This window comes from Ornithorhynchus anatinus, chromosome 4 (assembly GCF_004115215.2).
Source record: "Ornithorhynchus anatinus isolate Pmale09 chromosome 4, mOrnAna1.pri.v4, whole genome shotgun sequence".
In the NCBI taxonomy this organism is placed as follows: Eukaryota; Metazoa; Chordata; class Mammalia; order Monotremata; family Ornithorhynchidae; genus Ornithorhynchus; species Ornithorhynchus anatinus.
Genome location: NC_041731.1, coordinates 33,536,741 through 33,562,039, shown reverse-complemented (window position 1 = coordinate 33,562,039; position 25,299 = coordinate 33,536,741). Strand labels below are relative to the sequence as shown.

Here is a 25,299-nt window from a genome sequence, read left to right as displayed (position 1 = left end):
TTACCATGTTGTTACAGTTCCCTAAATACCCAGTAAAGCCTCATTCTAGGAGATCTCACTGAAACTCGAGGGGTGGGGAAAAGTTCTCCCCCAAAGAAGAAACGGGCATCAATTGAAGCAAGAGAGAGTCCAGTTAGACATAGGGAAGAACCTCTGCACGTCAGCGGGATTAACTACAGGAATGGGATATCCGTCCCTCAGATACCAACCACCCCTGTGTACTTTCCCACAGTAGGTGCCCAGTAACGACTATTTCTACCACTACTAATCTAAAAAGAAAAAGAGAGAGGCAGCTAGCTATCCTGAATAATAATGATGGTATCTGTTAAGCACGTACTATGTGTCGAGCACTGTCCTAAGCGCTGGGGTAGATCCGAGCTAATCAGGTTGGACCTATCTGTGAGACCCACATGGGGCTCACGGTCTTCCCCATTTTACAGATGAGGTAACTGAGGCGCAGAGAAGCTAAGTGCTCAAGGTCACACAGCAGACAAGTGGCCTAGGCAGGATGAGAATGCAGGACCTTTTGACTCCCAGACCCATGGTCTATCCACTAGGCCATGCCGCTTCCCTAGGTCACGCTGCTTCCTGGAATGATATGGGTATCCACTTGTCCGAAGGCAAAAGTTTGATCCAAATACCTCTTCACTTCCAGTTGTAGAAAACTCTGAGCACTAAAAGACTGGAAATACCTCCATGGTTTTCGTGGGGGACCAGGCTGACTAGGAAGGGAAACACTTATTCAGACAACTGTTCTCGAGAAGAAATCTGATGTCTCCTCAGCCCTGCCGGTACCGTGGCTGGTGAAGGCTACACAGAGGAGAAAGGACGGAGCCCAAGATTTTGTCTGCGCTTCACAAGACTTCTCAGGCCAGTCTTCTCCCCCAAGCCCTTGATCCTGGTCCACAGGCACTGGGAACGTTGCTACAGGTTGGGGAAGGATCCTTGGGCGAGCCGAGGGGAAAGGGACGGCCTGCCTTTCGCCAGAGCTATAGGAAGGGTTTTCCACTCTGCTTCTGGAGTGGCCCCTTGGTGCTTTTGTCTGTCTGTCTGTTTTGCCAAAAGCAGCTAAGAGCTAAAAATACCCATACTGTCTCCGCAGAGGTTTGGCTGCTGCCACAGGCCCCCCGGACCGATCTGACGGTGCCGAAAGATGGGGAGGGAGGAAGGGAGGAGACAGCGCCCAAGCCAACGGGGGTCTGGGTCTGCAGACGGCGTGTCTGTCTCCACCTCCTGAGAAACATTAAAGAGCCCTGGCACCATCGGGGTTTTCATCCTCACCCTCTGTCTTCATTTAGCACCTTCTGGACTTTGAACAATGTACTGTAGAAGGCGCTGACGGGAATTACAAGAGAAGAATGAGGCAGAGTCCCTGCCGTCAGAGCCACCAACCAGCAAATGTAGGATGTGAACATATTAAAAAAAAAAAAGTCAAGAGCTCAAAGAGCCGAACTATCTCCATTAATTTGCAGGCAGGCACCTTCGGGCCGGGTAAATAGCGGAGGTTGGGGACAGCAGGGCAGACCTTCGTGGGGAAGACTTCATGGAGGAGGTGGGTTTTGAGAAGAGGAAGAACAGAGTTTGGTTTCCAGGTGACTCATTCTAGAGACGCAGGGAATCTATGTCTCATCCGAGCAGGTCCCCAGGGACCCGTGTGAGTGAGAGGAAGATGAGACCGGAGTTCTACTCCTCCGCTCCAGATGGCGTCTGGGGAGAGAACTCCACTCCACATCTGGCTGGGGGAGGCCCAGAGCCATCTCCTCTCCAGTGGACTCTTGACCCCAGGCTGCTGGGACTCTCCATTTCAAAACCATACTGGTCAAGGCCGTCCATCCTAGTAATAATAGTAATGCCATTTGTTAAGCGCTTACTATGTGCCAGGCACTGTACTGAGGCGCTGGATGGATACAGGCAAATCCCTGTCCCACATGGGGCTCACAGTCTTAATCCCCATTTTACAGATGAGATCACTGAGGCACAGAGAAGTGAACTGAGTTGCCCAAGGTCACAGCAGATCCGGGGTTAGAATCCATGACCTTCAGATTTCCGGGCCTGTGCTCTAGCCACTAGGCCATGCTGCTTCTCTGTCAATCAGTGGTCCCTAGGACTGCTGGAAAAATCAGGAGAGGAGAAGGTGAGGCCCTGGCCCTTGAGCCGCACCTGTGGGAAAGGGGAGGACAAAACTCGCTCTGGCCAAGAAGAAGCTTCATCTGCGGCTGTCCGTCCAGAGGGAGACTGAATCCCCACAACCAGAGCCTGCGAAAATCTCGGGCCAGAGGCACGGTCACCGAGGGATCTTGAGGCTGGGAGCTTCTCTCCATCCTATGCCCCATCCAGGGTATTAGATTGACTTGGGGCCATTCTGCCAAGACCTCTTCCCTATGACGTGCTTCTTGTTGGTTTCCACAGCCTGGAAGCTGTAACCTATTGGGCTTTACTTCATTCCCTCCGCTGGACTGTAAAGCAGCCTGACCTGGTGGAAAGAGCCTGGGAGTCAGAGGACATGGGTTCTAATCCAGACTCCACTATGTACCCGTTGTGTGACCTTGGGCAAGCCACTTAACTTGTCTGTGCCTCGGTTCCCTCATCTGTAAAATGGAAATTCAGTACTTGTTCTCCCTCCTACTTTGTGAGCCCCATGTGGGGCTTGATTATCCTGTATCTACCCCAGTGTTTAGAACAGTGCTGGGCACATATACCACATTTATTTTCATTATTATCATTAAGCTCCTTGAGGGCAGGGATTGCATCTACCAACTGTTGTACTCACCCAAGAACAGAGTGCAGTGCTTTGCAATCAGTAAGCATTTAATAAATCCATTAATTGATGGCTAGATTAGTATACATTCAGCCTGACTCAGGCTCCAGAGAGTCTTCCCAGAGGAGTACACCACACCTCACGAGAGGGAATATTAATGTATCAATTTTATCTCCCTCCTGCAGCGGGCAGGGAGTCAGGAGGAGGGGCAGTAGTCCCTAATCCTCGAAAAGTGAACCCCCTTCACTTTCTCCCACCTTCTGCGACCATCAAGCTCATCAGACTTCCCCACTTTCATCCTCTGGCTTTAATCCCTGCTAAAGCTCCCCAGTGTCAAGTCAGTAGGGTCCCCCCAATCTCAGATCCAACCATTTGTTGACTTATTTTATCTTCGGCTTGGGGGTATATTCTGGCTGAGGGCAGGGAGGTGGGGCTTGGATGGCCACGGGGCATGCCTTAGAAAGTTCAACCGGCCAAATTCTGTTCCCTATGCCATCCGGCTAACATTTTCTTGGAATCTGCTTTCTCATAACGATGACTCCCACTTATGGCTAAAGTGACCTTTCCTTAAGCATATTCCCCCAAGTTGGTTTTCTGTTTTATGCCACCAGGTAAAGTGACATTTTTGGCAAAGTCACACGGGTTGCTTTGGGAATCCCCTACAAAGCAGACATTTGCCTAACTGTCATTTTTGCAATATATTCCCCTCCCTCTAATTGCAAATGCTAGATGGAAGCCAAACCTTTACCATTTCTCCCCAGAAAACTTTGGCGGGTTAATTCCAGTACCTTATTGCTGTGAATGGGTTTGAGCATCCGGGCTGGCAGAGGGAACGATTTGTGCTACTTAATGGGATTAAAAAAAAAAACCCCAAGTCTGCTATTAGTCAAATTTCTTTCCACGGGAATCGTAGGAGTATTATCTGGTTACTTTGGTCTTCCCTACATGCCTTATCTGGAGATCCTCTGAGACGTGGAAATTAATCTTCGAATTGAATTTGTTAACCTCAAACACAACCACCACTTTATATAAATAGACAGCGGGGCACTGTTTTTAGAGATGATATTTGTCCTGCGATTTTTTGTGGTTGCGACTTGTGCTGCGAAAAGAAAAGGCTGCAGTGAATGTTTAAACATCTTCGCAAGAATGGAGGGATCAGCTCCACTGGATCAGACCAAAAACCTTTTTCTAAAGTGCGATCAATCAATCAATCGAATTTATTGAGCACTTACTCTGTGCAGAGCACTGTACTAAACACTTGGGAGAGTACATTACAACAGAATTAGCAAACACGTTCTCAGCCCCTAACGAACCTAGAGTCTCGAGGGGGAGATAGACATTAATGTGAATAAATAATTTATAATATATAATTTAACAATGTGCACATAAGTGCTGTGGGATTGGGGATGGGGCGAATATCTAAGGTCCAGAGGTCACAGGTCCAAGTGCGTAGATGACGCAGAAGGGAGAGTGAGCCGGGGAAGAGGGCTTAATAGGGGAAGGGCTTTTGGAGATGTGACCTTAGTAATTCTTTGAAGGTGAAGAGATGTCACGTGTACTCGTGCCATCCTTGGGGAGGCCCTGGAAAAGACTGGGGTTAGAACACAGGGAAAAGATTTGGGGACTATCCAACCTCATGATGATGGTCTGCTATTTGAAGATTAGGAAAAAAGAATGGCAAAATTTGATTCCATCCGCAACCATGTGAAATACTTCTCCAGGGCAGACGAACGGATACCTGCCATAACGGCACCGACTCAGTAGCCAAAAGACAGGGCAGAAGTCAGGGTTTTAATTCTGGGTTTTAATCCTTCCTGTGCTTGCTCTCTGGGCCTCAGTTTCTCCATTTGTGAAACAGGTGTGCCGTTCCTAAATTGCCACCTAACATCATAATGGTGGTAGAAGGAGTGATGACTGCAAAGCACTTGGAAAGTGTGGTCTGTTTTGTGCCTTGTAATGAGAACACAGATAGCCTTTTCCCTTTAGTTTCTCTTTCCCAAGATATCTCCTGGTCCAGTGACTATTTCAGTGGAACGTAAAGAGTTGATAGTTTCTTTCTGACCCTCCCACCTGGAAGATGTTGCATTTGAGTCTCTCTAACTCACGAAGGGCCTCTAAACAAGTCCATCTACAGAGGTGCAAGAAAACTTCGTAAAATCAGAGACTGAAAATCAAGGAACCCTAGGCCTAGCAGAATTCAGCTTAGCCAACCTAATCCACCAGGTGCCGGGGCCTCACCATTCCCCTCGTCGTCTGCTCGACTCCTCTCCCCAGTCCCCGGGAATACACATAGGAGAAGGAAACTCTGCTACGTACTATCGTTGCATGGATTTCTCACAGTACTGGGGGTGCTGTGAAACCCCAGAGAATAGCTGTGAGGGACCCAGAACACCTTGGATGGAAGGCACTGGAGAGATGAGAAGTGGGTTGAGACCAAGCCGAGTCCTGAACTACAGCTAGATGAGGCCCTGGGGCTCAGTAAAGCAATCATTGGTATTTATTGAGCGCTTATGGTGTGCAGAGCACTGTAATAATAATAATAATAATAATGTTGGTATTTGTTAAGCACTTACTATGTGCAGAGCACTGTTCTAAGCGCTGGGGCAGACACAGGGGAATCAGGTTGTCCCACGTGGGGCTCACAGTATTAATCCCCATTTTACAGATGAGGGAACTGAGGCACAGAGAAGTGAAGTGACTTGCCCACAGTCACACAGCTGACAAGTGGCAGAGCGGGGCTTCGAACCCATGACCTCTGACTCCAAAGCCCGGGCTCTTTCCACTGAGCCATGCACTGTACTAAACGCTTGGGGAGTATAGTAATAACAGAGTTGGTAAGCACGTTCCATGACTACAACAAGACGTGTTCTAAGCAAAGATTAATGAAGGTTTCTCTAGAGATGAATGCATCTGGTCTACTGTCCCAAATATTCAACCTTACTGCAGCTCCTTTCAGGTTCCTTGAATCCTCCAAAACCAAGGAGGACCTCTAGCTAGGTAGGAGCCACATCAACCCAGTTTTGAATTGGAGATATAACCCAGGCCATAGAACTGTTCAGAAGCGTCCCTTCTGCAGACCGAAGGAGTCTAAAATAGCCCTGGGTAATCAAGACTCGTTAAAGCAATCAAGTAGAAATTATAATAAAATAATGAAATCATAACTCCCCGCCCTCGCCAGAAAGAGACGGGACTTCTGAGAGAAATCCGCACGGGAGTTCCTAGAGTCTCGGACACATGTTCTGGGAAACCTCCCTCTGGGCCCCTCTCTCCCACCCAGATCAACATTTTTAAAGGGAAGTCCGGGGGAAATGCCCATTTAAAACTGCTCTCACCTCGCCACCCCATCCCCACAGGGGGCTACTCCTATCACTCAAATTCATGGAAATGAAAAGAGTTTTTGCCCACTTCCCTTTCTGCTGTTGGTTTGATTTCTCTCTGGTCTTTGTACATATCAAGGAAACCAGTTGGGTCTGTTTATTTCTTGTATGTAGTCCTTTCCCTGTCTGATTTTGTGATCAGAATTTGTGTGATTTTGTGATCCCCGTCCTACCGTTCCCCTCCAAATTCCCGTGAGCTAGTTGTCTACACCTGCAGTCTCCACTTCATCTCCTCCAGTTCTCTCCATGACCCCCTTCCAATCTGGTTTCCCACCCCCTTCCCTCTACAGAAAATGCCCTCACACAGGTCACCAATGATCTCATTCTTGCCAAATCCAACAGCCTCTACTCCATCCTAATCCTCCTTTGCCTTCTCAGATGCTTTCGACACTGTCGACCACCACCTTCTCCCGGAAACATTATCCAACCTTGGCTTCACTGACACTCCCTCTCCTGGTTCTCCTGTCTTTTTGACAGCTTGTTCTCAGTCTCTTTCCTGGGTTCTTCATCTGCCTCCCACCCACTAAGTGTGGGAGCTCCTCAAGGTTCAGTTCCGGGTCCTCTTCTATTCTCCATCTCTACCCACTCCTTTGGAGGACTCATTTGCTCCCATGACCTCAACTATCATCTCTCTGCAGATAATTCCCAAGTCTAAATTCCTAGCTCTGATCTCCCTCCTTTTCTGAGATCTTGCATTTCCTCCTGCCTTCAGGACATCTCTACTTGGATGTCCCACCGACACCTCAAACTTAACATGTCCAAAACAGAACTCCTTATCTTCCCACCCAAACCCTGTCCTGTCCCTGAGTTTCCCATCCCTGTAAATAGCACCATCATCCTCCCTGTCTCACAGGCCCATAACCTTGGCATTATCCTTGACTCATATCGCTCATTCAGCCCACGTGAGATCCCGTTGGTTCAACCGTCACAACATCACTAAAATCCTCCCTTTTCTCTCCATTCGAACTGTTACCTCATTAATCCAAGCATTCATCCCATCCCACACTGATTACTGCATCAACCTCCTTGCTGACCGCCCTGCCTTCTGTCTCTCCCCAATCCAGGTTACACTTCATTCGGCTGCCCAGATCATTTTTCTTAAAATCCGTTCAGTCCATGTTTCCGTACTCCTCAACAACCTCCAGTGGTTGCCCGTTCACCTCTGCATCAAACAGAAAGTCCTTACCATCAGCTTTAAAGCACTTAATCACCTTGCCCCCTCCTACCTTACCTACTTGATTTCCTACTACGACTCAGCCCTGCCCACTTCACTCCTCCAATGCCAATCTACTCAGTGTACCTCCATCTCATCCACCTCACCACTGACCTCTCGCCCATGTCCTGCCCTCTGGCCTGGAACGCCCTCTCTCTTCATATCCAACAGACGATCACTCCCTCCACCTTCAAAGCCTCCCTGAAGGCACATCTCCTCCAAGAGGCCTTCCCCGACTAAGCCCTCATTTCCTCTTCTCCCACTTCCTTCTGTGTCACCCTTGAACTTGGATTTGTACCCTTATTCCCACCTCCCTCTACTCCACAGCACTTACATACCTATATGTAATTAATTTATTGTAATGCCTGTATCCCCCTCTACGATGTAAGCTCAGTATAAGCGGAGCGGGCATTTACCAACTCTGTTATACTGTACTCTCCCAACTGCTTAGTACAGTTCTCTGCTCACAGTAAGCACTCAATAAATATGATTTTCCTGCTTTGATTAAGGGGTGAGCTTCTACCACTGTAGGGAGAGGGGCAGGGTCTTTGAAACCAAGCCCCACATCCACTGGAAACAGTTTCCCTGCCGCTGTCACCTGTTTCCCTGTCCTCCGCCCTCCCATCTCAGAAACTAGAAGTCGGCCTTCTTGACTGTGTCCCCTTCCCATGTCTCCCACAGGTGTGGCTATGGGAGAGACACCACTGGGAAGAGTCCCTGGATGCCCGGATCAAGGCACGCTGCAGTCCACCCAACCTTCAGAGAGCGCTCGGGGTGAGTAGCAGATGCTTCCAGTGGCCCATCCCCCTCTCCAGATCTCTGAATGGTTGAATCTATGTTCGAAGAAAGCTCCATTCCCCTCGATACTGTAAGCTCATTGTGGGGAGGGAATGTGTCTATTTATTGTTGTATTGTACTCTCCTAAGCGCTTAGTACAGTGCTCTGCACACAGTAAGTGCTCAGTGGTTGAATGAATGAATGAATTACACCCAGCAAAGGAGCTCTTCTTCCACCTGACTCTCCCTGGGTTCAAGAGGAACAGACTTTCCCAGTGGGCCGGGAGCGCGAGTAATTTAAGTAGCATGGCTCAGTGGAAAGAGCACGGGCTTGGGATTCAGAGGCCATGGGTTCTAATCCGGGCTCTGCTGCTTGTCAGCTGTGTGACTTTGGGCAAGTCACTTCACTTCTCTGGGTCTCAGTTATCTCATTTGTAAAATGGGGATGAAGACTGGGAGCCCCACGTGGGACATTCTGATCACCTTGTATCCCCCCCCCAGTGCTTAGAACAGTGCTTTGCACATAGTAAGCGCTAAACAAATACCAACATTATTATTATTATTGTTAAGATGGGAGCTGGGACTGATGAGATTACCAGGTATTTCTCGGCTATGGTTTTTGCAATCTTCTAGCTCTCCCTGAACAGGAACATTCTCTAGAATCATTCCAGATAACAGGACCCGATGGCAAATTTACCCTTCCCTACCTGGCACTCATGCTGAGAAGCAGCATATCTTAGTGGATAGAGCACGGGCTTGGGAGTCATAAGCCCCATGTGGGATCGGGACTGTGTCCAACCCGATTATCTTGTATTCACCCCGGCCCTTAGTACAGTGCCTGGCACATAGTGAGCACTTAATAATAATAATGGCATCTGTTAAGCATTTACTATGTACCACCCACTGTTCTAAGCGCCGGGGTAGATACAAGGCAATCAGGTTGTCCCACGTGGGGCTCACAGTCTTCATCCCCATTTTCAGATGAGGTGACTGAGGCACAGAGAAGTTAACTGACTTGCCCAAGGTCACACAGCAGACAAATGGCGGAGCCAGGATTAGAACCCATATCCTTTGACTCCCAAGCCTGTGCTCTTTCCACTGAGGCACGCTGCTTCTCTGACAAATGCCATTATTAGTAGTAGTAGTAGGAATGCCGAGCCAAACAGCCTTTCTTGTTTTTTTTTCTTTCTAAGTAAAGACCTTCTTTGATTTGGGAACCAGGAAAAGGGTGATAGGGAGTCATCTCCCTTCCCCGACTATCAGAAGCTGTCGGAAAAGAATGCCATCACCTCTGGCATTTCTTATCATTACATTGGCTTTTGCCCTAACCCCACCCATGACTGGATAATAATCATAATAATAATTATTGTATTTAAAGTGCTTACTAGTCCCAAGTACTGTTCTAAGCACTGGGGTTGATACAAGTTAATCAGGCTGGACACAGGCCCTGTCCCACATGGGGCTCACAATCTTAGTAGGAGGGAGTAAACTTGAATCCCCATTTTGAAGATGGGTAACTGAGGCAAGTAATGAAGTGATTTGCCCGAGATCACCCGGCAGATACATGGCAGAGCTGGAGTTAGAACCCAGGTCCTCTGACTCCTAGGCCCCATGCCTTTCCCACTAGGCTATGCTGCTTCTCCGTTCCTAGGTGGCCATGCAATGGTCCTAACATTCATTCATTCATTCATTCAATAGTATTTATTGAGCGCTTACTATGTGCAGAGCACTGTACTAAGCGCTTGGAATGAACAAGTCGGCAACAGATAGAGACGGTCCCTGCCGTTTGACGGGCTTACGGTCTAATCGGGGGAGGCGGACGGACGAGAACGATGGCGATAAATAGAGGCAAGAGGAAGAACATCTCGTAAAAACAATGGCAACTAAATAAAATCGAGGCGATGTACAATTCATTAACAAAATAAATAGGGTAATGGAAATATATACAGTCGAGCAGATGAGTACAGTGCTGAGGGGATGGGAAGGGAGAGGGGGAGGAGCAGAGGGACATGGGGGGAAAAGAGGGTTAAGCTGCGGAGAGGTGAAGGGGGGGTGGTAGAGGGAGTAGAGGCAGAAGGGGAGCTCAGTCTGGGAAGGCCTCTTGGAGGAGGTGAGTTTTAAGTAGGGTTTCGAAGAGGGGAAGAGAATCAGTTTGGCGGAGGTGAGGAGGGAGGGCGTTCCGGGACCGCGGGAGGACGCGGCCCGGGGGTCGACGGCGGGATGGGCGAGACCGAGGGACGGTGAGGAGGTCTGGAGTCAGTGCAGACTGGCATCTCGGAGGGTACGGAGAAAGGCTCTCACGCAGGGTCCTGGGTGAATCCCAGGCTGCTGCTCCATGGCCCTCATTCGTTCATTCAGTTGCATTTATTGAGTGCTTACTGTGGGCAGAGCACTGTACTGACCGCTTCGGAGAGTACAATTAATAAACAGACACCTGAGTGTGACCAGTGATTCAGCTGCCCTGGGTGCAAGCCCTGGCCAGGAGTTGGTGGGAAGGCCTCCTTGGCCCAGGTGGCTTCCTCAAGTCCCTTATCTTCTACCCTCTCGGAGGGTCTCGGGTGTGAGGAGGGGGTCAAAAAGCGGTCCCTGCAGGGCCGCAGGGAGGGACCTTCCAGCCACGATTCCCCGGGACCCTCCGAGAGAGAGCCGCTCCCGACGGGACGACGCAGGTCAGGGCGAGCCTGCCCCCAAGGACTCCCAACTTCTCCCGGGGGACCCCAGAAGAAACTGCAGCTCGAAACGGCATGAGACAGAGGCCCGCTGGCTAAAATTACCCTTCTGCTTTATCATCTTGAGAACATTAAGGGCTGTTGCTAACAGATGGTTTCTGTTACACGTTATTTGTTAGTCTAATGAAAGGAGGTACACTAGCTTTCAAGACCTCAGAGTCCTGCAGAAGGTTTTATATGGGAGGTTATTGCACGGCTCTGGTGGATGGAACAGCCCCTGCCAATTGTGCTCGCCGGTTCTTGCTTTGATTTTGATGTTTGCAACCATTTGCATGGTAATTTTAGCTCTGGTTGAATGTCATTTTTAATAACTCCATCTACGGCGTGTGAATGTCTGAACACTGGGCGGTGGGGAGAACGAGGGAGGGAGGGAGGAGTGGAAAGAGATTGAAGAGTGAAGCGGATTTGGGCAGGGAAGGTATGTGCTAATTCTGCTGTACGTACCCTCCCAACTGCTTAGCACGGTGCTCTGCCCACAGTAAGCGCTCGGCAAATTACCACTGACTGATTCCTGGTCAGCAGTTGGGAATAGCGGAGCTGGTGGTGACTAGCAAGCCTACTTGGTGGAAGCGTCTGATGGAGTCAAATAAATGGGAAGGGGTCCCAGAGGTGGTGAGGGGGAAATCTGAGCAGAGCCTTGTCTATGTCGTGTAGAGGTAAAGTCTACTCTACAGAGACAAGCGACTGGAGACCGAGACCAAGGCGAGGTGAGCGAGGATCAGTAATAATAATAATGATGTCGGTATTTGTTAAGCACTTACTATGTGCAGAGCACTGCTCTAAGCGCTGGGGGAGATACAGGGTGATCAGGTTGTCCCACGTGGGGCTCACAGTCTTAATCCCCATTTTCCAGATGAGGGAACTGAGGCCCAGAGAAGTGAAGGGACTTGCCCACAGTCACACAGCTGCCAAGTGGCAGAGTCGGGATTAGAACCCATGACCTCTGACTCCCAAGCCCGGGCTCTTTCCACTGAGCTACCTGAATGGGAGGCTTTGACATTCCATGGACCAGACTTACGTTTCCAGAGGCGAATGTGGATGCTGGGGTGGCCAAAGTGGGAGAAGTTCCCAGGACCATTAGTCATTTCTCAACTAAGTTGCACCAGGGAAACTGCCCTTGGGGCTGGGGATTGGACCTTATTAGAATCAGAGATGAATGGAAAACTTCCTCCTCCTGGTTGGTTTATTCCTGTCAGTCGACCAATCGATGGTATTTATTGAGCTCTTTCTGTGTGCAGAGTGTTAACAATAATGTTGGTATTTGTTAAGCGCTTACTATGTGCAGAGCACTGTTCTAAGCGCTGGGGTAGATAACAGGGTGATCAGGTTGTCCCACGTGAGGCTCACAGTTAATCCCCATTTTACAGATGAGGGAACTGAGGCCCAGAGAAGTGAAGTGACTTGCCCACAGTCACACAGCTGACAAGTGGCAGAGCCGGGAATCGAACCCATGACCCCTGACTCCGAAGCCCGGGCTCTTTCCACTGAGCCACGCTAAGCTCTTGAGAGAGTACAGTACATTCATTCATTCATTCGATCGTATTTCCCGAGTGCTTCCTGTGTGCAGAGCATTGTGCTAAGCACTTGGGAGAGTACAAAATAACAATAAACGGGAACATTCCCTACCCGCAGGGAGCTCACAGTCTGGAGGGGGAGACAGCGAATCAATATCGATCAATAAATAAGTGCTGTGGGGCTGGGAAGGGGATGAATAAAGGGATCAAGTCAGGGCGACACGGAAGGGAGTGGGCGAAGAGGAAAGGAGGGTTTAGGGAAGGCTTCATTGATTGATAATCACACTCCCTGTCCACAAAGTGTTTACAATCTAGAGAGTTACCGCTTGGGTTGTTGCCTCTGAAGGTTTAGTTACCCTTTCTATTGATGGTGCCCGTTTCCTTTCCTTCACCCGAAGCACTAGGATGCTCAGAAATACTAATTCCTTGGAAATACACAAAGCTCTAACCCTCTGCTGGATCAGGCCATCACTCTACCCTATACAATATGTCTGCCTCACTCCTTCTTACTGAAGGGTAGCATGGCCTAGTGGATAAAACACAGGTTTGGGAGTCAGAGGATCTGGGTTCTAATCCCAGCTCTGCCTTGCCTGCTGTGTAACCTTGGGCAAGTCTCTTCACTTCTTTGTGCCTCAGTTTCCTCAACTGCAAAATGGGGATTCAATACCTGTTTCTCCCTCCTACTTAGACTGTGAGCCCCACGTGGGACGGGGACTGGGTCCAACCTGATTTCTACCCCAGCACTTAGAACAGCCCTTGACACATAGTAAGCGCTTAACAAATACCATAAAAAGGGCACCTAGGTCCTTGGGCCAAACAGATGAATTCGGTTTCTCCCATGTGGTCCCAGGGAAATCAGATCTCCATGGCAACAGTTTGGCCACCCAAGGAGAGTGGAACTAGAGAGTATTTGCCACTCACACCCCAGAGAGGAAATTGTTCACGGGGCTAGCTTTCATTGTAAAATTGTTCATCTGGGGGTTCTCTGTGGCTCATCTGGTCCACTGAAGCCAGCCCTCCCACACCCAGGCCCCTTGCGCCCCCCTTTCCACCTCCACAGACTTTGTAGGGGCAGGATGAACCCCAGGTTCATGAAGGAGGTTCAACTATGGGCTTTGTTAGTAACAGGGGCAGTAATTCCTCTGCCCTAGACTCTGCAAGTCCTTCTCTTCATCCCATGCGCAGCTGGGAGGAGAAAGAGATGGCAATAAAGAGGGAACAAAATAAAAACTTCCAGGGCCTGTTTCATTTTAGGACACCAATAAAAGATATCATTCCCTGTAAACGTCCCATGTGGACTGGGTCCTGTCATCACAACGCCCTTCCATGCCAGGGCGGGAGCGGGAGGGCCCCAGATGTGCACTGAGGAGTGGGAAGGGCTTTGGAGGAGGAGGTGGCAGTGGGACAAGCAGATCCTCTCACCGAGGCTTGAGAGACCCAGATCCCGGGATGCGGGCCGGGATCCCAGCTTGGAAAAAGTCTGGGAGGTGGAACCCGGAACCTCGGGGGGAAGGGGCGGGGAGTGGATCTTGGCGAGACTTTTCCGGTGGGCTTTGTAATCAGTGATTCCGGTGTCCAGCCAGGGCCTCTCTTGCACTCTTAAAGCCTCTAATTGACGAAGTCGCCGGCAAACTGCCAGGACACCCTTCCTCCGACTCCGACTCTTGTTCCACCGGCCTGAGGAAAGGGCCTGGACTCTCCCCCGGGTCTAAACTTCCAAGTAGAGGAAGCATCGTGGAAGAGTCAGCCCCCACCCAGACTCCTGTCTCCATGAGTCAGTTGGGGCTGGGAGGGGAAGGACAGGAGTGAACCGGCTGATTTGGAAATCACCGGTGAGCTCCAGGGGTCACCCCAACCCAGAAAGACTGTGGGGGCAGAGCCTCCCTCTAGGCTGTGAGCTTGTGGTGGGCAGGGATTGTCCCTGTTTATTGTTGTACTGTTCTTTCCCGAGCACTTAGTACAGTAGCCTGTACTAAGTGCTTAAAAAATACAATCGAATGAACGAAAGGATGAAAATGGCCCTCTGGCTTCCACTCTCCTCAGCAGTTGGGGCGCCTATTCCAGCCAGGGGTGGGCCTGGGAGCAGACAAAAAATCACTGTCAAATAGGAGAAAGAAACGTTCAAAGGTATAGTATATAAAACAGCGCCTTGAGAAGCAATGAATGTAAAGGTACTGAGGTGATAGGAAAGAGGATGTGACCTAAGGAGAAGAAATATTAACCAGGGAGGTGGGATTTTAGAAGAGCTCTTCAGATCGGGGAGCTGTGGCCTGGTTGATTTGAAAAGGGAAGAGGAGCCAGGGGGTCAGAGTTAGGAGAAACAGGAACGATGCCCAGTGAGGAGGTGAGTTTAGGAGAAATGGAGAGTGGGAGTTGGAGTGTGCTAGGAAAGGAGAGTGGACTGGTAAGGTAGGATGGGCTAACGGAGCGCCCTAAAGCCAATGATCAGGATAAAACGAATGGCTAAACTAACCATTGGAGACTTGGCCAGTGGAGAGACGTTGGCAGGACGAGCAGGAGAGGAGGCCGGTATGGTAATCAAGCTGAGACGTGATGAATACTTGGAACAAGGTGTTAGATGTTTGGAAGGAGAAGAAGGAGTAGGTCCCCAAAAAGTAAGACACCCCCCCTTACTTTGACCACCTGAGGGGAGGGAAGCTAGAGGACCTTTGTCAATCTAATTCCAGTGAGGAAATTGCTGATGGGACTAGCAATTTACTAACAATTGTAAAATTGTTCATCTGGGGTCTCTCTGTGGCTCGTCTGGGCCAGTGAAGCCAACACCCAGGCCCCCCATCCCCACCCCCACAGCCTTCATAGGGATGGGATGAACCCCAACTCTCTCTCATGCATGAAGGGGGTTCAGGTACATGTTTTCTTTGTAATGGGGATATTAATCCTCCTGCTTCAGACTTCACAAATCTCTGCCCTCCAATCCATGCACAGCTGGGAGGAGAAAGAGGTGGAGGAAATTCATTCAGTCAGTCATATTTATTGAGCGCTAACTGTGTGCAGAACACTGTTCATATTCATTGAGCGCTAACTGTAGGCAGAACACTGTACTAAGTGCTTGGAAGAGTACCGCACAACAATAAACGGACACATTCTCTGTCCACAGCGAGTTTAGAGTCTAGAGCGGGGCGAGACAGACATTAATATAAATAAATTACAGATAAGTACAAATGTTCTGTGGGGCTGGGAGGGAGGAAGAACAAAGGGAGCGAGTCAGGGTGACGCAGAAAGGGGTGGGAGAAGAGGAAAGGGAGGCTTAGTCAGGGCAGACCTCTTGGAGGAGATGTGCCTTCAATAAGGCTTTGAAGCTGGGGGAGGAATTGTCTGTTGGATTTGAGGAGGCAGGGCAGGATGAGAGGCACAGTGAAATATGGACTGGAGTGGGGGGAGGCTGGAAGCAAGGAGATCAGTTTAGAGCCGGATACAGTAGTCAAGCTGGGATAGAATAAATGCCTGCATCAGGGTGGTGGCCATTTGGATAGAGAAGAAAGGGTGGATCCCAGGGAAATAGGGAAAAACCATCAGGATTTAGCAATAGACTGGATGTGAAAGTTGAAAGAGTGAGCAATCGAGATGATGAGTTGCCAAATGTCATGGGAAAGTTTGGTGGTGGAGGGGATCTAGGAGGTTGAGGTGACGGTGGGATGTCCAAATGGAGACCAAACCACCGAAGGATACCAAAAGCTCAGTTAGAACCCCTAAACCAGTCCTCCTCAGTGTCGAACAAACTCCTCTCCGTGGCATTTTAGGACTTTGGTTTTTTTCAGCTCGAAAATCCCCACCAGTGTCAGGCTAATACCAAGCAGTTACTTGAGGAGAAATCCTCCTCGCACATTGCAGCTGGGAACAATAATAATAATAATTGTGGTATTTAAGTGCTTACTCTGTGCTAGGCACTGTACTAAGCACTGGGATAGATACAGGCAAATCAGGTGGACCCAGTCCCTGTCCCGTATGGAGCTCTCAGTCTTAACCCCCATTTTACAGATGAGAGAACAGAGACACGAAGTGAAGTGACTTGTCCAAGGTCACACAGCAGACAAGTGGCAGAGCCGAGCTCTCACCTTGACTCCTGAATGTGGGTAGATCCAGCCTACCTTAGCCCCAGGAAGCTCTCACCTCTCTCAAAAGCCCTGTTGGTGGGTGAGTTGGGGGTGGGGTTCTTTTCCGGCCTGGGCATCCTCTCCGAGCCTCGAGGGGCAGGCATCGAAGAACCGGGCCCTTTCTCTACTGCCCGATGTTTTTTTCCTTCATCCATATACTCGTGAGCCATCGATCCAGAGGGCACTTCCTCTTGGAGAGGTGACAGAGGCCTAATCCCATTCACTTCAAGTTGCAGCTAATGATAGGGCAGCTCTTTCAAGAAGCTGCCATTTAAGGCTGCAGGGGCTCAGTGTCTCTCAACTGTAAACTCGGTTAAGAAGGCAAGACCACGCTGAAAACCAGATGCGGCCTCTGAGCTGCAATATATTAAAAAATAAAATAGAACACACCCTTTCAACTAATGAGTTAGTGTTACACAGAAGCCATCGGAGAGCAGAAGGTTTGAGTCCCACAGAAAGCCAGACTGGGATAAAGCAGACTGGATGATCCAAGAGAAGAAACCAGCTCCCAGACTGCAAGCCCAGAGGCTAGCTGGGCCTCTCCCCTGGGGGCTATTTTCCCAGTTCCCCTCCCTCTTCATTTTTCATTTTCAGGGATCCCTCCCCAGGCCGCTCTGAAGGTTGGCAAGGAGGATCCAGCGGGTGGGCTATGGCGCTTGAGTATTATATCTGTGTGTGTGCGCGCGGGGCGGGGGAGACGCACATTGTAACTTTCTTCTCGTGCGTCGGTGCGTGTTTATCCCAGCACACTCCCAGCTGTCCTGAAAGGAGGCGTTCACCAAGGCTACCCTGGCAGAGGAAAGGGACTGCTTACAGCTCTGGTCCCCAGGGTCCCGTTTGGGAAAAAGCAGCAAACACAAATGGCCTAGTTGTCTAATCCCACACCCCAGGGCACTTCTGCACAGAGCCAAGGAGGAAGTAAAAGACAGCCAGAGCGGACAGTGAGAATTCTCCCAGGATCAAACCGCCTCTGTGGTAGTTAGCTATGGCTTTTATATTAAGCGCTTACTGTGTGCCAAACGCTGTACTAAATCCTGGGGTAGGTACAAGATCATCCGATCAGCCAGTCCCTGTCCCACTCAGGGCCTCAAGGGGAAACGGGGGGCAGTTGTTTACCCATCAGATCCTGCAGGACTCAGCAAGCATGAAAGACCAATCTTTTGGCTTAAAAAGCCCACGTCGGGTGTGATCGCCTTGTCTTTCCATCCCTAAACCAAGCCACCTCTTCCTCGTACCCAGCCGCCCCAAACAGACATAATAATGTTGGTATTTGTTAAGCGCTTACGATGTGCAGAGCACTGTTCTAAGCGCTGAGGTAGATACAGGGTCATCAGGTTGTCCCACTTGAGGCTCACACTTAATCCCCATTTTACAGATGAGGTAACTGAGGCCCAGAGAAGTTAAGTGACTTGCCCACGGTCACACAGCTGACGAGTGGTAGAGCTGGGATAGGAAACGGGGGGAATTATGTGGGTTTCTCCACCAGTCAGGTTTCCAACTAGGTAATGAAAAGGTCATATTGAAGACTGAAATGGAGCTGAATGCTGCCTGCAACAGTCGCTCATTATCTGCTCCTTGGCCGGGAGGGCAAAGGAGGGGCTCCGGTCCTGCCTTCCCCAGCCTTCCCCCCCGGGGCTCAGGGTGCCCACAGAGGCCTGCACATTCTGGTTTCCTGTTTGGAATCGTTTCTCCCTGGACATTTCTTCTTGTCTGGTGGTTCCCCTAGAGCTCTGAGGTTCTGCTCTGCTGCCCAGGATTGAAATCACTCTCGATAAGCTCCAGGTCGACTTGAGTCTCTGTCCTTTGGTTTAAATCCCAGAGAGAAGACATCCTGGGATTATGGAAAAATGCTTTTGTTTTGTCTTCCTCCTCCCAACTCCCAAATTGTCTTAGTGAAAAGCCCTAATTTGGGGTTAGGACTTGAGTTTTTTTCCCAAAGGTTAGAGGAATCAAAAACAAGTAAGGGAAAGACAGCTCTGTTTAGTTGAGCGGTTTAACTCTTCACTGGGCTGTGCAGGTTTTATTTATTTTTGCAGAGTGTGTGCAACTAGTTTCCGCTCTACTCACTGGAGGGATTCTTTTAAAGAAACTCTCAGTTATTAAAGTGGTTTCTTTTGTTATAACTCATTGTGCAGGCAGCAAAGGAGGGTTTATTTTCTTAACGTGCTTGGCATATCTTAACGCCCCGGCTCAGACCCCAGAGTTTGATTTGGGAGGAATCCGAGCGCACGGCTTGCCGTGACTCACCGAGGAAGCCGCAGCCTTCCCCTGCTATCTCCGTGCAAGAGGAGCCGGGTGTCTGAGAAAAGGCCGGCCAGAAACGACATGCGCCCACCGGGCGGTTTTCCACCAAAGCTCAGAAATCGGGTCCTGACATTCGGCGGCGAAGACACCGATGTCCTGATTCTTTTGTCTTTCCTTTTCTCGAGGGGACCCACCCACCGGATTGTCTCTTTATTCAGAACTGGAAAGTGGTTCCCCGAAGCCGCAGGGAAACTTACAAAGAGGAACAAATCCGTGGGGAACTCTGGGGGGGGGCCCGAGGAGAGGATCGTCTTTGGGGAAAGCAGAACGTTCAGCCGAAGCTGGTTGGAAACTGGGTCTGAGGGACCCGGCTGGCACTTGCAGCCGTAGAAGGGCTAGATAAGTGAATGCCAGCCTTAGAAATGGCGGGTGAAGGGCCAGGAGGGTACTCCATGGCAGAGGCAAGGAGGAAGAAGAGAGCAAAGAGGAAGAGGAGAACAAGGTGGAGGAAGTAGAGATGAAGAAGGTGGGAGAGGAGGAGAAGGTGGTGGAGGAGGAAGAAGAGGGCAAGAAAGTGCTGGAGGAGGAGGAGGAGGAGGTGGTGGAGGAAGACGGTGGAGGAGGCAGAAGAGGAGGAAGAAAAGGAGGAGGAGAAGGAGCTGGCCATCAAGGAGAAGGAAGTTGAAATCGCCTCCACCTCACCTGAAGTTAGCTTTCCTCTGCATTTCACGAAACGGGCCTTTTCAATCTCTGAATCAATCCATCAGTAGCATTTGAGTGTTTACCCTGTACACGGCACTATCCTCAGCATTTGGGAGAATACAAGAGAGGTAGTAGACACGATTTCTAGACTGTGAGCCCGTTGTTGGTCAGGGATTGTCTCTATCTGTTGCCGAATTGTACTTTCCAAGCACTCGGTACAGCGCTCTGCGCACAGTAAGCGCTCAGGAATGAACGATTCCTGCCGTAGAGGAGCTTACAGTCCAGGACTTGAGACTGAAACTCACAGTCCTCAGCAGCGGGCAGGTTAAAGGGGCTGGGGGTAGAGCTGAGGCTGAAACCCATAGGATCTATCTCAGACTCTTCCCTCCAAATGCCGTGTCCGAGGCTAGCTCCGCTGCCTGCGTCTTCCTCTGTGCCCATAAATGTGGCCTGCCCGGTGGGCTGGGCCAATGGGGGCAGGCACAGCGATGATGCTCAGAGCTGCCCTCCTGACCGGCCAAGCTGCCCACAACCACGCCCCAGCCTTGATCTCTGGTGCCACCCAGCCAGCCTCAGACCCTGAACTTTCCTTAAGTGCTGTGACTCCGGGCAGAGGTCCAGGGCCCTAAAGCCGGTCCTATCGAATCCAGCCCTACCTAGTAGCCCCTGCTGGCTCTCTCTGAGGTCCACGTCCTGCCTCTGGCCTGGAACACCCTCCCTCTTCATATCCGTCGGACGATCACCCTCTCCACCTTCAAAGCCTTATTGAAGGCACATCTCCAAGAAGCCTTCCCTGCCTAAGCCCTCATTCCCTCCTTTCCTACTCCCTTCAGCGTCGCTCTGATTTGCTCCCTTTATTCACCCCCTCGCTGAGCCCCACAGCACTTATGTATCTATCTGTAATTGATTTATATTAATGTCTGTCTCCCCCTCTAGACGGTGACCGACTCTGTTATACTGCACTCTCGCGAGTGCTTAGTACAGTGCTCTGCACGCAGTAAGCACTCGATAAGTTTGACTGAGTGATTGATTGGTCTAGACCAAAATAATAATAATAATAATAATAATAATATTTGTTAAGTGCTTACTATGTACAGAGCACTCTTCTAAGCGCTGGGGTAGACACAGGGTAATCAGGTTGTCCCACATGAGGCTCACAGTCTTAATCCCCATTTTACAGATGAGGGAACTGAGGCACAGAGAAGTGAAGTGACTTGCCCACCGTCACCTAGGTGACAAGTGGCAGAGCTGGGTTTCGAAGCCATGACCTCTGACTCCCAAGTCCGGGCTCGGTCCACTGAGCCACGCTGCTTCTCTGCCAGTGGCAGAGGAGGTTTGGACTGGGGCTTGTGCAACACAGCTCTGGATTTGTAAAGAGGGAGTAACCATTCAAGATCTCAGAGTCTTTGAGTCTGAGTGCTGTAGCAAGCTGAAATATTCAGGTGACATGATGAGGGGGGTTCTGGAGGGGGAAGGCAATTTCCTGGCTTTCTGCACTCTCTCTCCCTACGAATCAGGGAACTCTGCCTTACGCTTTTCTGCCCCATAAGGGCTGAGCCCTTTTGCTTTGCCAAGGACCCGCTCTCAGGGAAAGCAGCACCCATCTGTCCTGATAGTCGCAGCCCTTCCATCCTTCCTTCCTCTGCCAGAGGCTACTGTGTTCCTCAGGGGCAAGCAGGTTTTTTTGTTTGCTTTTTTTAGTGGTATTCGTTAAGTGCTTACTATGTGCCGGACGCTGTACTAAACTCTGGGGTAGGTACAAGCTCATCGGGCTGGGCACAGTCCACGTCCCACTTAGGGGCTCACGGGCTTAATCCCTGTTTTACAGATGAGTAACTGGGGCAGGGAGAAGTTAAGCGACTTTCAAGGTCACACAGCAGACAAGTGGCGGAGCTGGGATTGGAACCCACGTCCTTCTGACTCCCAGGCCCATGTTCTGCCCACTAGGCTATGCTACTTCTCACAGTTCAGAAGTTCTGTCCCTTCTCCAAAGGTAGCCCTCACTTCAGGTTCCCTTCACCTCTCTCTCACCGCCCCCTCACCTGGCCACGGGATCTAGCCATCGATTTCTTGCCGACCCAGCTGAACCTCTCTATGCCACAAGCCTCACCACCTTCCTCAAAAACAATGACCTGGACCTCGGTGACTCCCCCGACTCCCACCCTGGACTCGTCAGGCAGCTCCAGCCCCATATCCCGGTCAGGACATTGAATTCCCGTGGCTTGTGGGGAGAGGATCCGCTTTGCAAACCCCCCAAATGCCTCACCTCCTCTCACCGCTCTGTTTCCCCACTCCTTTCGGCTCTTCTTTGTTTCTCTGCTGCTCTATCAACTGAGTCGGGGAGCCACACATGGGGTGACACTCTCTGTCACAGGGCAAATCCAACCCGCTGCCCTTCATTAATTCGGTCGTATTTATTGAGCGCTCGCAGTGTGCAGAGCACTGTACTAAGTGCTTGGGCAGTGCGATTCAGCAACAAACAGAGATTATCCCGGCCCACACCGGGCTCACAGCCTGGAAGGGAGGAGGGCAAGGTGGGCCCTTGACTGGCCCACCTTGCTCCCTGTTCTGGGTATTTACAGTCACCAAAGAGCTTCTCTCTGGAAGTTTGCCCCCCTCAAGTCGGAATGGCAGAAGGGGTCGCCAGGGGCCGCTCTCCTCCAACCTTCCTATGAAGGGCATTTAACAACTCCTCACTCTGGATGCTGGCACCACCTCCCCCACCCCGTGGGACCTCAGAGGAGGACTTTGAGGAGGACACCAGTCCTACATCCTTGAATTTAGTCCCTTCGGTGGCTCCGACTGCCTCCGAGTTGAGGGCGATGTGACACCAGTCCTACATCCTTGAATTTAGTGCCTTCGGTGGCTCCGACTGCCTCCGAGTTGAGGGCGATGTGCCGGAGCAGTCACTTTCTTTCCCCTTGGATTCATTAGGAATAACAAACCGGAGCGATCGGAGGAACTCCGAAAGGAGACTTGGCTGAGCCGGGATTTTTCTCTTTGCAGGGAGATTAGGAACGGCTACAGATATGCTGTTAATGACACAGGCGCTTTTCAACTTCCCCTCGGCCCCTACCCCAAACACACACAGGCACCCCCGCGCGCACGCTTCATCCGAGTCAGCTCTCTGAGAGCATTTCTACCCCTGCGAAAACCCCCCAGCAAAACACCCTGCAATTCCTTGAAGCCCCGGAGGGACGAAGGCAGCCAGGGGCCGGGGAACATATTAGTCATTTGTACAGATGCGGTGCACTCCTAACTTCCTGGCAGAGGAGATGCCGTGGAATATGGCTCTAGCCCTTACGGAGAGGAAGAAGCTAAGGATAGGGAAGAGAGCCGAATGACTTCTGCGCTGGGTTTAGCTGTGGGTGAGGGAGTTATCCCCAGAGCTTTCGCCACTGCGAGAAAACTCAGGCCTGAGGGGCAGGCTGCCGGGACGCGGGGTTCGGCCTTCCTAGAAGCCCCCTCGGGGGTGCTTACGAGGGCCACGCACCACGTCTCCGTGGGCCTCTTTGCCTTCCTTCCGAGAGCTGACGAGGGGCCGAGGGACCAAGAGTAGTGACGAATAAACCCCCCCAAGTAACGGGCTTCCTCGTGTCTCGGAAGAACCCGATAAAGTTTGTTTTTTAAACGTCCTCCCCTTCCCGCCGGCCTTAGCAGGAGGGGAGGCGGCTGGGGGGTCCTGGGGTCCCGAGCCTTGGAGTTTCCGATTGCTCAAGGGGCCCGGGGGCCCGTGGCTTTGGGGGAACCCCTGGGCCCAAAGGCCACCACCAGGTAGAGCAGACGAGTGGAGTCAGAGCGGGCAAACCTGCCGATGAGGTGGAAATCGCCCGGCCTGGGCGGAGGAGCGCCTCACCGAATACAACGGGACGGCGGCTGCACGTCACGCCGTCCACGGCCACGGGTCAGTCCCCGGACTGACCCTCTCCTGGATCGAGATTCATCGTGGACGTGTTTTAAAAACAAACGAGACCCCCCATACCCTTCATCCTCACTCCGGGGTCTATTTAGCCTCGGGGTTGGGACGCAGGGCCACGGGATCTCCGGCGCTTAGAACAGTGCCCCGCACACGGTGAGCGCTTAACAAACACCACCGTCGTCAACATCCCCGCGGGGAGAAACGTCCCAGCCCCGGAGAGTCATTCATTCCTTCAGTCGGATTTATCGAGTGCCTACTGTGCGCGGAGCACTGTACTGAGCGCTTGGGAAAGTACAATACGAGAATAAACAGTGACGATCTCTGCCGGGAATGAGCTCACGGTCTAGAGACGGGTGGAGACAGACATCGGTACAGATAAATAAAATGACATATCTATAAGTAAGCGCTGTGGGGGCAGGGGGTGGGGGAGAGCGAAGGGAGCAAGTCAGGGTGACGCAGAAGGGAGCGGGAGGGGAGGAGAAGCGGGGCTCGGTGCGGGAAGGCCTCTCGGAGATGGGCCTTCAGTCACCCCCCTCCCTGAAGTGCCAGGCCGGTTGGGTTTTGGGAGTTCCTCCACCCTGGCCCTGGCCGGGCGGGGGGGTTCCCGCAGGCTCACTGACCCTTGGCCGGGGGGGACCCCCCTCTCCACCCCGAAAAGCGTTTCCCGTAGGAGGTCATTTCGTCCGTATTCAGGGCTCCCCCGCCACCCCTTAGAGTGGGGGGTTTCCCAGAGCCGTCACCCCCCGGACGGGGGCCGTCCTGCAGCTCCCCCCAAATCCCGGGGCTCTCCCCCTTCCCCTGTGAACTTTGGGAGGGTTCCCCCGAATCCTGGGGCTCTGCCCCCTCCCCCACGTTCCGCCACTTGTCTGCCGCGTGACCTTGGGCAAGCCACTTAGCATCCCTGGGCCTCAGCTCCCTCATCTGTAAAATGGGGATTAAGACTGGGAGCCCCACCCGAGACAACCTGATTACCTAGTGTCTACCCCAGCGCTCAGAACGGCGCTCGGCCTATATATGGTAAGTGCTTAAATAGCATCGTCATTATTATCTGACGGGGGGGGGGGTCCCCCAAATCCTAGGGCGCTGCCCCCTCTCCCACGACTTTGAGGGGACGGGTCCCCCCGAATCCGGGGGCTCTGCGGTCTGTCCCACGGGAGGGGGGGTCCCCCCGCAAATCCGGGGGCTCTGCCCCCTCTCCCACGACTTTGAGGGGGTGGGGTCCCCCAAATCAGGGGCCCCGGCCCCCTGGCGTGGCCGCCGTCCCCAGAGCCGGTGGCAGGGTGGGTGGCACGGTGGGGGCCTTACCGTCCTGGGTCTGCGCCTCGCTGCCGCTGCTGCCCCCGGACGGGTCCTGCGGGGCGGGCCCGGCCTCTCCCTCTCCGGCCTCCCCTCCTCCTCCTCCTCCTCCTCCTCCTCCTGCTCCTCCTCCCCCTCCGGCGGGGTGCTGGGTGCGAGGTCCCGCGGCGTCGGGGTGAGCCGCCCGCTCCTCCAGGTCCAGCAGGCGGCTGACGCTGAACTTGTTGGGCGGCTGGGCGCCGTCGGCCGGCGGAGGAGGCGGGGGCGGACCCGGGGACGAAGGGGCCAAGGCGCTGTCCATCCCGGGACGCACCGACGGGCAGCCGGGCAGCTGGACAACGGCCGGACGGGACCGGACAGAGCCGGACAGCCTCTGGCCCCAGCCGCGCACGGTCCTCTCCCTAAGCCCCCCGCTCCTCCTCGTGCCCACTTCTGGGCCGAAACCAACTTTTTTTCTCTCCCCCCCCCCACCCCCGTCCTGCTCCTCCTCCCTCTCCTTCCCTCCCTCTTCCCAAGTCGTTAAAACACAAGGCCTCCTCTCTCCCCACGCCCCTTCGGAAGGGAAAGCCCTCTCCCTCTCCTCCCTTCCCTCTCCCTCTCCTCCCTTCCCTCTCCCTGTCCGCCTTTCCCTCTCCCTCTCCTCCTTTTCCCTCTCC

At 52.0% G+C, this 25,299-nt stretch overlaps 1 protein-coding gene across 1 annotated transcript in view; it reads right to left on the bottom strand.

Moving 5' to 3' along the window:
* Window positions 1–25,049, bottom strand: part of PRRX2 (paired related homeobox 2) — a 70,438-nt gene extending 45,389 nt beyond the window's left edge. The window contains exon 1 of the mRNA XM_029064074.1: window positions 24,653–25,049. Within this exon, the coding sequence (XP_028919907.1) occupies window positions 24,653–24,944 (292 nt within the window). The 5' untranslated portion in view covers window positions 24,945–25,049. The remainder of the gene's footprint in view (window positions 1–24,652) is intronic.
* Window positions 25,050–25,299: the final 250 nt, after the last annotated feature.